The 16,250-nt window shown below is 34.0% G+C and overlaps 1 protein-coding gene across 2 annotated transcripts in view; it reads right to left on the reverse strand.

Annotated features, from left to right (window-relative positions):
• The window catches only part of LOC123679245 (pregnancy zone protein-like), a 44,127-nt gene extending 30,380 nt beyond the window's left edge, over positions 1-13,747 (reverse strand). Inside the window, exons 1-4 of one of the 2 annotated variants that reach the window (XM_045616732.1) lie at positions 13,450-13,739; positions 8,321-8,502; positions 7,089-7,336; positions 3,763-3,879 (exon numbers count right to left, since the gene is read on the reverse strand). In XM_045616732.1, coding sequence (XP_045472688.1) covers positions 3,763-3,879; positions 7,089-7,336; positions 8,321-8,502; positions 13,450-13,526 — 624 coding nt within the window. In that variant the 5' untranslated portion in view covers positions 13,527-13,739. Of the gene's footprint in view, positions 1-3,762; positions 3,880-7,088; positions 7,337-8,320; positions 8,503-13,449 lie in introns of both variants that reach the window. The other variant, XM_045616741.1, reaches the window with a different exon arrangement.
• Positions 13,748-16,250: the final 2,503 nt, after the last annotated feature.

Below are 16,250 nucleotides of genomic sequence, written 5' to 3' on the forward strand. Positions count from 1 at the left end.
CTAGATTTCTGTGTCATTCTTTGAAAGCTCAATTTTTCCTGATATCAAAAATATATAACATCGTATAGTTTGTTATATATAAATAATGGAAAATGGTCAAAAACCCTTTTTTTGTCTATATATATCCTCTGGTTTAAAAGTTGTTGTGCCGAAACATCGAAATTTGCCCAGCCTGTATAGGATGACCCAAATTCGATGCTCAATGAAAGCATCTCGAAAACTATAAGATTTAGAGATAAAATCTTCAAGAACCCCCGAGCTTTTTTCCGTAATAATAAGATATCAGAAAGCAGACCATAGATATATTGATTCGATCTCGAGTTACAGGGCGTTTCTGAAAAATATCTCTTTGATTTCTTATCTTGGTTTCTGTTCGAGATATTTCAAAAATTCTAAAATGTTTTTTTCATTAATTTTTATGGTCTATATGATACCCATAACAGATCATAGAAATTAATTACCGTTTTAGAGATATAGAGCAAACTTTGTGTTTCTTAAATGGGACACCCTATATTTTTCAACGCAGTTTTTAAGCCACAGATTTGTCGAGAAGTATTCCGTTATCGGTTTTTCAAATACAGGGTGTTTCCTAAACATGCGGCAAAAATTCAGGGGGTTGTTCCTTGGACTATTTTAAGCATGTTTTGTCCTTGGATGATTTTTGAAAAACCTCTTTGTTTCGAAGATACAGGGCGAACAACATTTTTCATATTTTTAAAATTAATAATAGTTTAAATATTTGTTTAAATTAACATACGGAGATCGCTGGATTGGAAGAGGTGGACCTCATTTATGGCCTGCTCGTTCCCCGGACTTAAGTCCCTTAGATTATTTCCTATGGGGCCATCTAAAATCATTAGTTTATACCACTCCAGTAGAAAATGTGGAAGACTTGCGAAATCGGATCATTGCTGGGTGTAACTTAATAAGAAATGATCCTGGTGTTTTTGAAAGGGTTCGGCAGTCAATGAGGAGAAGATTGGATGCTTGTATGCTGGCTAGAGGTGGTCATTTTCAACAGTTTTTGTAGGTTGAGTTGAATTTTCATGTAATTTTTCATAATAAAATGTTATTATCTGAAATTTTGTTTCCCCTATATCTTCGAAACAAATAGGTTTTTCAAAAATCATCAAAGGACAAAATATTCTTAGAATAGTCCAAGGAACAACCCCCTGAATTTTTGCCGCATGTTTAGGAAACACCCTGTATAAATATTCGAAGATATTGAGTATTTCGACTCAATTTTTGAAGGGGCACCATATATATAAATATTTTTCATTTATTTTGAGAAAACCTGCAACGTCCGAAGTTTTTTCCCAGTTGCCGAATTGAATTTCATGTTCTGAATGAACTCAGTTCTCTTAGAATTTCTGGGAAAAAAATTTCCCATGAATCGAACCCAATTTTTTTACATGTCTTAGTACAGCGAAAAAAAATGTAACCCGAAATTGTTGCAATTTTTCACGATTGTCCTTTTTTTCTACTTTAGGAGATTCATTGAAATTACAGTGATTTTTTTTGTGATAAATTTATATTACCACCTGGATTGTTTCGGCAGTCCAATTTCAAAATTTCGGGTTTCATACCCTGCCAAAAATATTATATGAAATCTCATGAAAAATTATTGACCATTTATGGGAATTTAAAAGTCACTATGTGAACACTTTGGAACCTATAAGTACGTTATCCATGACATATAATTGTTTTATGTTTTTTATGAGAATTTATAAGTAGATGTTATTTATCTGCAAATCCGAATACACAGTACACAAGTTTGTAGCAAGGAGTGTTTCTCAAAGGCTATAGCCCAACAAGTTGTTTTTTTTTTCAATTATGTTATAGAACCGATTAACCGAAGGACCGAAGGAGAAATTTGGATGGCCGTAAAGAAGAAACCGTATCATATACAGGGTGACCACTTTTTTAATGGGATTGTATTGGTAACTTTTAAACCACGGTATACCACGGACACGACGCCCCTTAGGAAGACCCCCAAAGAGATGGATGGATTCGTGGTCATCAATATCTCAAGAGAGCTGAGAGTTGGAAAACACAGGCCTAAGGCCTATGATATGTGGAAGAAGAAGAAGAACTTTTAAACCATAAGAGTTAGAAGGTCGGTCAAATGGAGAGAAAGTTGCATGCATAGAAGCATTTTCAAGCAGTTCAAACAAATCTAGATTATCAGGGCCGGTTATTGAGATATCATAAGAAAAGTAAATTTTGTCATTTTGATTTTTCTTTTTTTCCCAATTTATTTCAAATATTATCGAAAAATGTTAAAGGAATTTTTTATTCGACAGTAAATTATCCTCAATTTGACGTAATCAGATTTCGTACCCAACGTTTCGTACTCTCTGGGCCACCCTCAACCTCATTCTTTTCAATACGGACCTGCATATTTTATGACACTTTTCGAAATAACTTCTAACGCTGAATTCAACGATATATAATACAATGTCATTCAAAGTTGATTTTCAGGTGATTTTGACCCTTATCCAATTTTCTTTGGGTCGGATCTGTATAACATTTAGGTACCTTCAGTTCTAATAAACAACATGCATATATTTCGATGAGAAAATCAACTTACCCAACTTGAACTAAATGGAACATATCAGAATCAAAGCAAAAAACCAGTAATAATTATTTACATATTTCAATTCATAATAAAAGTATCATTTAATGAAAGAAAAATCAAATGATTATTCGAAAGTAAATGAAAATTAATGAAGTAAGTGTTCGAAAAGTCCACTATTTGGTAAAATGCACTTCACGGTTCTGAAACCCATACTTCTTATACATTTGCTTGTTTCGTCTCCTTGAATACCTTCCAATACATTCTCAATCTTCTCGCGAGGAATCACTATTGTTGGATTTGTCATTTGTTCCGTTGAAACAAATTACTGAATCGAACTTTGTTTTGAGATCATTACGATATAATTTTTGCAAGGCTTGGTATTCAAATTTAAAATCACTGTATTCGCGACTCTTGACTATTTTATTAACAGTAGTTTTTGATAAATTCCATTGACTGGCCACAGTTCTCGATTTTTTTTTCTGGGTTCAATTGAATTTGGTTCAGAACATTGATATCGTTGATAGATTTGTTTTTTCTTACATACACACCAGTAAATTTGGATAACAGTCAAAATCACCTGAAAATCAATTTTGGATGACATTGTATGATATATCGTTGAATTCAGCGTTAAAAGTTATTTCGAAAAGTGTCATAAAATATGCAGGTCCTTATTGAAAAAAAAAAGGTTGAGGATGGCCCAGAGAGTACGAAACGTTGGATACGAAATCTGATTACGTCAAATTGAGGATAATTTACTGTCGAATAAAAAATTCCAGTAACATTTTTTGATAATATTCGAAATAAAGTGGGAAAAAAAGAAAAATCAAAATGACAGAATTTACTTTTCCTATGATATCTCAATAACCGGCCCTGATAATCTCGATTTGTGTGAACTGCTTGACAATGCTCCTATGAATGCAACTTTTTCTCCATTTGACCGACCTTCTAACTCTTATGGTTTAAAAGTTACCAAAACAATCCCATTAAAAAAGTGGCCATCCTGTATTTCGAATCTGTTTTTCTATTCGTGTTAGGTATGAAGAAAAGTACAATCGTTGAACATTTCATTCATTATTTTCATTGGAATTGAATAGGTGATTATTATAGATGGTATTCATACTTTCGAAATCAATTGTGCTATGAAAACTGCTGCACAAGTTTCAAATAGAAAATTAAATGCTCACCGGCTTAGCATCTTTATAAATGTTGTGTTCCAATTGTACAAGGCCTGCTGTAGTCGAAATATTTTCCCAAACAGCAACAGAAATGTCCAATGGGTTTCTAATTCTCACTTCATCAATCTGAAAATGTTCTAAAAATTATTTCTTAAAGAAGTTTTTGATGAACATATAAAATTGTTATTGAATATTAAAAAAAAAAGATTTCCTCGAATCATTTCTAAGATTTAGCGTCAAATACCTAGTATAAGTCCCATTCTTTAAAATGATTATTACAACAAAGAAGTCATATGATACGATGAACGTGTGAAAATTGTGAAAAGTTACTACAAGAATAATGATTCTGTAGTAAGTACGTTTAGAGCATTTCGGGCAGATTATATTCGACATAATCGAACATCTGAGGATATAATTGGTGAAATAATGAAAAAATTCTAAGAGATTGGATCTGACACTGATTTCTTACGGCTCATACATAGTCTAAATGCTCGATCTAACGAAAATATTGCGGCTGTGAGTGAAAGTTTTGAAAAAGATCCAAATTTATCCATTCATCGGCGCGCACAACATTTGGGCCTCCCTTATGGCACGCTATGTCGTATTTTGCATATGGATTTGCATCTACACCCTTATAAGGTTCAGTTTACACAAATACTAAAGCCAGCTTATCATGGAATACATATTATAGAACCATAGTATAAGGAAAAGATAGTAAGCCAGTGTAGTGCTTTTTTCGATTTTGTTGATGTTGAGCGCCATCTAGTTGTACTCACGTTTAACTCGAATTTTACTGTCAAAAATTGGTCCGCAAAGTGGAGCCCTCTGAAAAAATGGGTGTTATTTTGAAGAACTAAAATATTTGAAATAGAGTGGTCAGAATATTTCTATATTTTGAAATTTTTTCTGCTCTGTAATAAGCATTTACGCCAGTGGCGTGTATTTGTGATAACTTAATAATAACATAAAAATTGTTGGCAATGTCATGCGACCCCTTTTCAACCACGACACTCATAGACCTATAATAACATTATTATTATAGGTTATGTTATTATAGGTCTATGACGCCAATGAATGAATTATCGTATGATTTCTGCGCCAACTATAGCTCATGATTCAGTGCCATCTATTATCGAGTTACTTCTCCAAATCCAAATCCAACTACAGTAGCGACCCCTGGCGACTATTTCCTTGCCGTCAAACGGCGGTTGGCTTACTATCCTTTCCTTATACGATGGTAGAACATATGCCGATTGTATGCTTGAACAACAATGTTTCGATGACGATTTTTAGCATAGAATTTTCTACAGCGACGAAACACATTCGTTGGTAAACAAACAGAAATGTTGCATAAGAAGAGGTGAAAATCCTCATATAACTACTGAGAGACCATTACATCCACAAAAAATAGCTGTAGGTGTGCAATTTGATCTGGTGGATTGGCCCGTATTTCTTTAGAAATAAAGACGGTGTCACTCAAACCGTCAATTATTATCGCTAAAACCAAATGATTGGGAGAGATATGGATCCAGCAAGATGGTACAATAATCCACAAAAACATGATCAGTTTTGGCTTCATTACAAGAAAAATTTCCAGGACGCGTAGTTTTTCGTTTCGATGATGTGAATTGGCCACCAAGATCTTGTGATTTATCGTCTTTAGATTTTTTGTTGGTTTATGCGAAGAATCGTGTTTATTCTGATGAACATCTGACTATTGACGATCTGCAAACCAGCATCAGTCAAGTTATTGGCAAAATCTGCAGGCGAGTCACCGAAAATACCTCACAAGGATCTGGTCCTGTAAAAGATCACGCGGAGAACATTTAAATGATGTTGTTTTCCGCTCGTAATGGCGAGGTTCAAGCATTATATTGAAATAACAATTTGATCGATATTCTAAAATCTAAATGAATGTTTCATTCACGTTTATTTTCAAAACCAGGTAAGTATATCAGCATGATATACCAGCATATTGTGCAACAGACTCATGGGTCACTAAAAATTCAAAATTCACCTGGCAGAATTCGGAAAAAGTGATGGATGTGACTGCAATTAGGACTCTAAGTAATAAAAACTTATTGTCACCATAGGATAGAAATAATTTCACCTTTGGAACTGAAGTTTTAGCCAGAGATTTTTTCATTCCATTTCACTCCAAAGAAGAAAGCCCTGGAGATCAGAAGGTAGAAACTATTTATTTTAAATAAAGTATTTACATATTCCATCCAGATATGCCTCATATTTCGCTCGAATACACCAATAGTATATAACATTACTAGCAAGGTAAGAGGGTTTTTACTGGCGAATGGAGGATATAATTGACGAGCCGCAGGCGAGTCAGTTACCTCCTTGAGCCAGTAAAACCCGTTACCTTGCGTGTATTGTTTTATATTTTATTTGTTTCTCATTTGTAAAAAGGTTAGATAAATTCCAAAAAAATCTCAATAATTTGTCTCAAATGTCGTAAGCTATCATAGACATATATTTATATATAAGTCTATGTAAGCTTTGGAAGCGTTACCATGAACATATCTGTTTATTTTTCTTTACATTTGTTTTGGCGAAAGCGAGAATGAATGTACCAAAAGAAATTATTGAGGCAGCCAGTAGTGCAGCTTCAAGTTTATTACCTGCAAAATCAGCTTCAAGGTACGAGCGAGAATACGACGACTTCAAAAAGTGGCAAAACAAAAATAGTGTAATTGGGGTAACTGAAGATGTTTTGTTGGTCTACTTGAATCAACTATCAGCTAGATTCCCCCTAATACTTTATGTTCTATGCTGAAAAGCTGCTTGGAAATGAAAGAAAATGCCCCTGTTCGCAGGTTTGTTTTCCTTAAAAAATTTATTGAAAAATATGACGTTTAGTTGTCATTTGTAGATTTCAAAATGTAATAGCGTTTCTGAAACGAAAAAATGATCGTAATACGCCAAAAAAGGCGTATCAACTCTTTCATCATCAAAAATCTGTGTTACTGGAAATAATAATTGTACCATGATTTTCAACAAATGTGACGATAAAACAAAATTTTCTGATGTAAATAATACTACTAACTTGTAAAAATTTTACAAGTTAACTGTCAGTTTTACAAGTTAGTGACTTGATAAAATAAACTTTCTTGATTAATATTGTGTTTTTGGAAACTGACGTTTACAAATGAGAAACAAATAAAACCATTTAACAATTACTAACATTCATGACTTTTTTCTGTTCATAGCAGCTAGCTACCGATTATCTTTCATTGGTGGCGAATGGCGATACATCATAATAATATCCTCTTCTTATAAATCGATTGATATGTGAACGAATTTAATTTTTTTGATTTATTTACCTTGTACTGATCAGGTGGAAGTAAATCATCATCAAGAATCAGAATCCTCAGTCTAATTTTATCCCCTGGCTTGTACATTGTACGATCGAGGCCGATGATCGTATGCTTTTCATCAGGATAAACCAGGACAGGGTCCTGATTGTGCGACCCATAAATAATGCCATCCAACTGAACTTGAACTTTGACACTGACATATTGCGGCGAATTTTTATTATGTGTTGGTGATGTCAGATTGAAGCATGTATATTCTACAAAAATTGAAAATAATTAGTATAAAACTGGAATATTTTATTCATTAATTGTACAGGGTGATTCACAGGAACCTGACGTGTTTAGGAAAGGGTAATATGGGGAGGTTGGTGGAAGGAAAAAGAGAAAAGAGATGGAATACATTTTCGCTCAATGGACCGTGTAACATAGCATTGTAGGTAAGATGCATAGAAAACCTGGTGTACCTACTTATACCTGTAAAACTTTCATACAAAACGGGAGATTTTTCAGATTTATACCTACTTGATTTCGAGAGATCGCGGTCTGTTTCAGATGGCGCATACATCGTTTACATTTGACATTTCTCTCAATTCTCGACTCTTGTGAACCAAGGGCGTAGATCTTTTTTTCTTGGGGATAGATAATCGAAAAAAAAATTTTGACGACAACTTTTATTCATATCTGTAATGTTAGAAAAAGAAGTTTGATAATGAAGTTTGAACCAAATTACTCGAAATAATTTTTGTTGTTACTAATTCCGTTGTTCTTACCTTATACTGGGTGTTCTCAAATAAGAGTTACGAAGGAAAATGAGAAATTAATAAGTCCAACCGGGTTCCACTGCATGGCGTTAGAAAAAGATTTCGTACTACAAGAACGTTTCTGACAGTTTTGTGATTAGTTTACTCAGTTTAGTTTGAGCGCGCGTCAAAGATGGACTCTATCAAAGAGAAAATACACTATATTTTAAAGTTTTTCTTCGATGAAGGCGAAAATGCAAGCAAAGCGTCTGAAAATGTAAGAGAATTTGTGATCCTGATAATGTAACAACCAATCACTAGCAATTTCGGTAGAGGACGCAGAAATATAATACTGAAAGACAACAAATTGATAATAAATAATTCAAATCATTAATTAATTGGCCCATTTTCATTGTAAGGGGGTAAAAAACTCGCAATAGGTCATATAGGTATCCATGGCATTCCCGAAATCCATAACGAATATAATAATAATACACTTACCAAGTTCTATTATCTTATCGGTATAGTAATGTGTTTCTTTGTACTTGATGTCAACTTTTATCCTTGAAGGAGGAGAAGCCCCATGAATTGTGAGACATACCAACTGTTTTCTTCCAGAAATCATTCTCTGGGGCATGGTGAATAAAAATCCGGGTTCTCCATACTTTAGTTCCATAGCGTCCCTGAAATTAATAATAATAAGAGTTTAATAATAAGAGTTAATGATAATGAATTTCTTTGGAAAGGTAGAATAAGGCCATATCAGCATCTAATGTATCGGAATCTTCCGTTCAAGAATATTTCATACGCAGTTATTTAATTGTATTTGTTTGTGTAAGAGAGAATTATGGAAAAAGTACGATCGCGCAATATCATAAGCTTGCGCGTAAACAAAGTCAACACTGATGGCTCATTCCATAACGCAAGATACATATCACAGTATAGGAACTATATAGTATAAATATAGTTCCTATACTGTGTACATATTATGGATTCAATATAGATTTGATGATTGATTCGAACCTAGTTCTCTAAAATTGTTTTTGACTTTTCCTAGTATTCTTTTGACTTTCCACTTCATAATCTGGAATTTAATTGATAATGATATGAGTAATATACAGAGTGTTCCAAACTGAGTCGGCACCATTGCCAACTCCGTTATTATTGATGCTACGATGTCAGTTAAATGGGCAAACTGGTTGTCATAATATTTCATAAAATGATATTTTTTTTAAATGGAACCCCCTTAATTTTTTCATGCATTTCGATTCGTAATGAACATTCTCAACAACAAAGCTCATTTGACTTTTTTTCGTAAAGGTAAAAATAAGACAGTTATAAGACATTTATAACAAACGGATTTGATAAAGCGCTATAAAATATCGAGTAAATGTTCACAAACACCGCCTTCTTGTTGAAAACATATTTAGGCCCTTCTATCGACACTATTGATTCACAAAAAGAATGCGGCTAGCCAAATGGCTTTAAGATGGAAATTATCGTTTTGTATTTTAATACGAAATAGCTTAGTGGTGTCAATTGAGAGGTGCGATATGATGATCACGGGTTTCAGGAGTTCACATCCCAGCGCCGAAACGAATAAATTTTTTGTACTAGTGAAAGGAATAAATATTTCAAAATAAGTCGCTCATTTTCCACTTTAGGAAGAAAGGTGATATGAACTTTGTTGTTGAGAATCTTATAACAAATCGAAAAGCATGAAAAAATATAAGGTATATTGAAAAAAAAAATAATTTTATGAAATATTATGACAACGCGACTGTCAATTTTTTGTTGGCATCGAGAAGGCCACTAAAAATGCTTCCAGTTTGCCCATTTAACCGACATCGTGGCTAAGATGTCTAAAAACCAGGTGTATGAACTGATTAGCTTTTGTTTTGCCAATTTTGAGAATATTAGTTAAGCTTCGTTATGTCAACTGTAGGTAGCGCTATCAACAAATTAAGATTCTTGTTATTTATTATTTATCTCCATCCTTATAAAGTTCAGTTGGCACAAGAATAAGGCCAATCATAGAACGCATAAAAGATATTCCGGTTGGATGCTTAACATCAACTTTTGGATGACGATTTTCCGCATCGATTTTTCTGGCGAAGCACATTTTCACTCAGTGGCTACGTGAACAAACAAAATTGTCGCATATGGGGGAGTGAAAATCCCCATGTAACAACTTAGAGACCATGGTAGCCACAAAATTCACTATATGGTGTGCAATTTGGTCCAGTGGAATGATTGGCCTGTACTTTTCTGAAAACGTAGAAGGTGTCACTCAAACCGTCAATTCTCATCGCGATTACCGATTTTTTGTCCAGAAATTAATTATATGAAATTGGAAGAGATTCTTTTTCACCAAAATAGTGCAACAAGTCACACAACGCGACCCGTTTTAGCTTTATTGTAAGAAAATTTCTCAGAACGCGTAATTTCACTTTTCGGCAATGGGAATTGGCCATCAAGATCTTGTGATTTATGGCTTTCGGAATTATTTGTGTGATTATTTTTATACTTATAATTATTATTAGACTATTTTGTTGATCTGAAAAACCAACCTTCTTCAAGTTATTGGTGACATGAGAAATTGGATAGGTTTCTGGGGTAAGTTCAAAAAGATCCAAGAAGATGACGAAATTGAATTGGAGGACGAGGTTCAATATTTAATTCAAGCTACTGAAGAAGGTAGGTCCTGTAGCCGTTGATTTAATTGAGAACATTCCACCCCCGGATCAAACTATTTGAAAGCCATTGACCAGATGAAGTTACGTTTCGCTAAGGATGAATTCCTAATTGAGGTTTATGTGCGGGAATGACATTGATTTCGCTCTGCAGCAGGCAACCAAAACAAGGATAAGTATACCTATAATTAGCTTGTAAGATAAAGTAGAAACTCAACTGAGAGCCTTAGACTCGCTGGTAGTAACCAGTGTGAATAAGGGGCAACGTTTTTTCCTCCAATTAAGTCTATACTCTACCAGATGAGCTACTAAGATTTTGAAAAAGATACAGTAGTACGTATGGTGCTCAGGTCAAAATGCAGATAGTTAGTATCAAAAATACTAATATTTTATCAATGTTGTTAGATTTCATGAGAAGAGAAGTGGAATCGGAAGAAAGAATCAATCTCGGAAGATCTTCACCGCAGAAAAAGGACAAAATCGAAGCACAAATAATGTCAAATGAAAACAGCAGAAGCAAAGAAGAATTTAAATTGGATACGGCATCTGCACTTCATTCGGCCAGTGGAAAAAAATTATCATTCGAAACCAGCTATATGATATAGATATATATATATATATATATATATATATATATATATATATATATATATATATATATATTTTTTTTTTTTTTGTGATCAACCACATCCCAGCCAAAATTGTTTGAAGGCACAGGCTTTCACCTGATAAAAAGGGGATCAAAGGTAGCTGTTAAAAGGGCTTGCTTCTCTTGCTTGAAAATTATCACACTAGTAGAAATTGTGGAGCTAAGATTGAGTGTTTGATTTGAAAAAGAAAATTTCCTATCATATGCGCAAATTTACCAGATGAAGAAATTGACGACAACAGAATGGATGATGTATTGACAACCAATCTTCATAGATACTTAGTTACAAACCATTTTAGTTAGACTTGTTAACGCTAGTAAAAGAAGGATTGGGAGAGCATTATTAGATTATGCTCGACAAAAGTCATATATATGTATATGGTGAAAATGTGTCAAACATTTAGAATTTGTCAAGAAGTCTGAATGAACAATTATACAGGCTGTTTTTGGGAGTATGCGTATAGCTCGACAAAATTACGATATTAATAATAATGTTTATATTTCAGTATAAAATAAAAACAAAACTTCTAAATTGATTTGCTAATCCTAGAACAGAATATAACGTATAGGCAAAATTTGAAAGAGAAAAATATATTTTTGAAATCAGTTTGAAGCCAAATCGAAATATTGTTGGAAGCTGATTTCTTTGGAATTCTGGTCACAGGAAATATCGAAAATTTAGATGACAAATTAATTCCTATAGAAACGGACGGACAATAATTCGAATAGAGCATTTTTTCTGCTTTCACGAATTGTAATTCGGTGGGTTTATGGGTTTTGGATATTTTGGTATTGGGGGTCCAGTTGAAGTTAAATAAAAAGACGCAACTATAAGTTTCCATTTAACATACACGCCAGAAAAATTACAGAAGACAGCTGATAAACCAATAAAAGATTCATTTTATGTAGACAGTTGTGTCACAAATGTGAATACTCAACAAGAAGAATTAGATATATTTATTCAAGAATTCAAGGAATTGATGAATTGATGAAACTCTCAGAGAATGGGTTTTCAGTTCAGACAATTGTCGCGAAAAAATCATACTCTTCTGTATAAGGAATAATCTGGAAGTTGAAGAAGATATAATTTTTCACTTTTGGAAATTATTTCCAGATAAGACGCAATAGTATAAGTGGCCCAGGTGGAGCTACACCAGAAATTTATCCTTCGTTGATTTCAGAGACTATAACCCTTGGAGATTTGGACGCAGAAGACAAAAATCGGAAAATGACTTCCAAGGACTCCATGGAAGTTGAACACAGTCAATTGAAAAAAAAATTTAATGAAATGAAAAAGATGACCTACAGTAAGAAAAAGATGACCTACAGTAAGAAAAAGATGACCAACAGAAGGAAGAAATGAAGAAAGTCGAGAACCAAAGACAGAAAGTGGTCACAGAAAGTGGACGCATCGTCAAAACACCAAAGCTAAATGTTTTCAGAGGAACATATATTTTTAATCCCATTTAGTTTTCGAAGCTTGCCTTACCGCCCTTTGTATCGTGGGATAGGTAATCTTGCATCGATTGTATGTGATCGATTGTGAATGTGAGAATCAGATATATTACTTATGCATTGTTCATCGGCGTCGAAGAAATCCAAGAATTTATTGTAGGTAAAAATGTCCGAAAAAAAAAGAAACCCAGTGGAAACGACTTTAGAAAAGAAACGATTAGCAAAATCGCTAGGGAAATCAAAAATAATCAAAAAAAATAATCAAAAAATAATAAATTATTGTTTGGTGTGATTTTTCAGTCGCAGAAAGGGGGAGAATGTATGGAATATCTTGTTATCAAGAATATCCAAAAAAATTCCCTAGTATTTTATTGTTTTCCGTCCCAACCCAAATACAAAATGAAAACTTTAGTAACCCAAGGCAAACCGATATTTTATTGAAAAATTATTGCAAGTTTCTTGACTATCCTCAGACTTCATTGCATATGCCCTCGTTTTTGGGTGCAAACTAAGTCCTCGTCGCTTACCTCCTTATAAATTAAAGAACCCTTTTGTTGTTAATTACGCAAGGTGTTTTTATTTTATCTCGTGAAATACTCTGTAATATCATTTGGTTTTATCCAAGTTTCTTGCAATTTTCAGATAAATGTACCAATTTTCAGACAATATAATATTATTTCGAAATATCGATCCATGCCTTAAATTTTCTGCCATTAACGGTGTAAGGCGACATTTTTTCTCGAATGATATCGCAAGTTTATTTTTGGAAAAAATAAACAATGAAAGATATCTACTATAATGTAGGACACACATCAACAGAATTGATAACTCACTTGGATATCGTAACATTGCTGGCCCCAAATCCCAATAAGAATCCAATTATTACAATGATCACTTCCGAAACAACCATATTCGCACTAATCACTCATCAATAACATTTGAGTTCGTGCTTCTCTTCGAGAATGAATGAGTTTTAGGATAACATAAACACATCCGTTGCATTCTGCCTCTTATCGTTAACTGCACGTTTAAAAAATTAACTGTGACCTTTGCCAGATAAATGATTTTTTCGTAATAAAGGATGCCTTATTATACCAGAAGATAAGAGGCTGCATACAGGAAATTGTCGATGGACGGTTTAGAAATGCACTCAGTGTTCACGATATTTCTGAAGCGTCATTCTTGTTCGGGTACGCAAAGGATAAGGATTGCAACATCGAGCAAATACAATGTGTCCTTTCATTGAATCAATTACTCCTTGACTCAAAAAGCATACCGCTTTAATGAAAGTTTACTTGAGATTCTACAGACTACACGATTTGCATCAATTTTTTGTAGTTTATCTTCTTCTGAAATTACAGGAAGTAGGCGAGTTTGAACAGGGTCGGTGCGAGCAGGGCCGGCGTTAGGGATGAAACAGTGAAGCGACCTCTTTCCGAGGGGCGACAATTCAGCCCAGTTTGTGACCGCCCTTTCATATTTCTGAGAAAATATAGTTTTGATTCTTCAAAACAACATGAGCTTGGTCCGCTTTGCTGCGTTTATCAACATTCCCTGCAATAAAAATCTCCAAACCGTCTTTACTAAGCCGCCTTTTCAATAAGTGTCACATGGCAACCCAACCAATATAAGCAGCATTGCCTATTACCCTAATTGAATGAGGGATGGAATGTATTTCACAAAGACGAAAAACAACACTTCGAATTACGTGGAAGTTGTTTACACATTCAACATATGGAAAAATCCTACGATTCTGAATTCAAAACTAGTTACTGATAAATGCTAAGGCCCAGTTTCACCAAATGCTTTAATCTTGACTTAGCTCTTAAGTGAGGCCTTAGATCACGATTAATGTAATGTAGCGTTTCACCACACTCCAAAGCGCCAATTAATCGACCAATCGCGATTTAGCACTAATCGGCCATTTTTGGAGGATTATAACCTTTCAAGTTGAGATTAATAATTATTTATCAGTATGGAACTCTTGTCTACGTAATTATTTTTCCGGAAATTTCTAATTTTTGGGTCAATTTTATCAAAATATGACTATATGTATAGGCTCAATATTTCCCATTTAAAATACACGTAAACTTTGTTTTTGTGTTTTATTAAATTCATTGCGAAGAATAATTTATTGATATGTTTGATTGAAATATTATTTAAGAAGCAGTTAAACTTGTTAATAAAAATAAATAAGTTAATAAAATTACTTATATAGTTTTTTTCCAGAATGTGTGGTTTTGTGAAATGGGATAATTTCTTTTTAACTTCTGCGAGTTTCCGACATTTCGAAGCACATCACTCGACATTTTCGGCAAAAATTAACTTTGTTTTTTGTTTACAAGATGACAAATGATTTGAAATGTTATGAGTTATGAATGAATGACACCTGACACCTAGCGCCAATGGTGGTCATCACTGCTTATACGATAAAGAACACTATATAACTGTTTGTTCACAACGTTGCCAAATGGTTTGACTATTTAATCGCGATCATCTTCGGACGGGTTGATGCATGGTGAAACAGAAAACACTGTTAAACCTGCTTTAGTAACAAGCGGAGTTTAATCAATCAGGGATCAAGTGCTGTTTGGTGAAACTGGGCCTAAATGTTTTCAGAGGAACATATATTTTTAATCCCATTTAGTTTTCGAAGCTTGCCTTACCGCCCTTTGTATCGTGGGATAGGTAATCTTGCATCGATTGTATGTGATCGATTGTGAATGTGAGAATCAGATATATTACTTACGCATTGTTCATCGGCGTCGAAGAAATCCAAGAATTTATTATAGGTAAAAATGTCCGAAAAAAAAAGAAACCCAGTGGAAACGACTTTAGAAAAGAAACGATTAGCAAATAGCAAAATCGCTAGGGAAATCAAAAATGGCGATTCATCATCGAGGCAGGTGATGTTTTTTGTTGTGGGGGGGGGGTGGTGTTTATTGATACTTTTTCAGCAGGGGCACCGAAAAATTCTATGCTTCAGGCGCCAAAATTGCTTGCGCCGGCCCTGGGTGCGAGTAATTTTGGAGCCTGAAGCAAAGAATTTTCGGCGCCCCTGCTGAAAAAGTATCAATAAACAGATCTGCCAGATCTGGTCCCCAGCGACTTTTTCCTTTTCTCAGACCTCAAAACAATGATCGCTGGAAGAAAATTTAGCGTCAATGAAGAAGTAATCGCCGAAACTGAGGCCTATTTTGAAGCGAAAGACGAATCGTACAACAAAAATGGTTTCGTAAAGTTGAAAGATCGTTTTAATCACTGTATCGCCCTTGAAGACAACTATGTTTAATAATAAAATCAAATTTTGACAAAAAAATGTGTTCTACTATAGTAGACCAGGAACTTTTCAATTGGCCTGTTACATAACATTCTTCTTCCTATGAAGAATCTTGCCATCATGAATGAATTCTAATGAATGAAGAACATCAAAATGTTTCAATATAAGTATAATATTACACCAAGCGGATCCAAGGTTTTTGGTTAAAACAGCAAAACAGAACAAATGCATATACATAAGTCAAACATATCGAAAAACACATTGTATATCGTAAATATAAAAATCCAACTTCCACATAACACTACGTACGATCTAAGAATGGTTACATATCACAACACAAGATACAATGGACGG

Source organism: Harmonia axyridis, chromosome 1 (assembly GCF_914767665.1).
Source record: "Harmonia axyridis chromosome 1, icHarAxyr1.1, whole genome shotgun sequence".
In the NCBI taxonomy this organism is placed as follows: domain Eukaryota; kingdom Metazoa; phylum Arthropoda; class Insecta; order Coleoptera; family Coccinellidae; genus Harmonia; species Harmonia axyridis.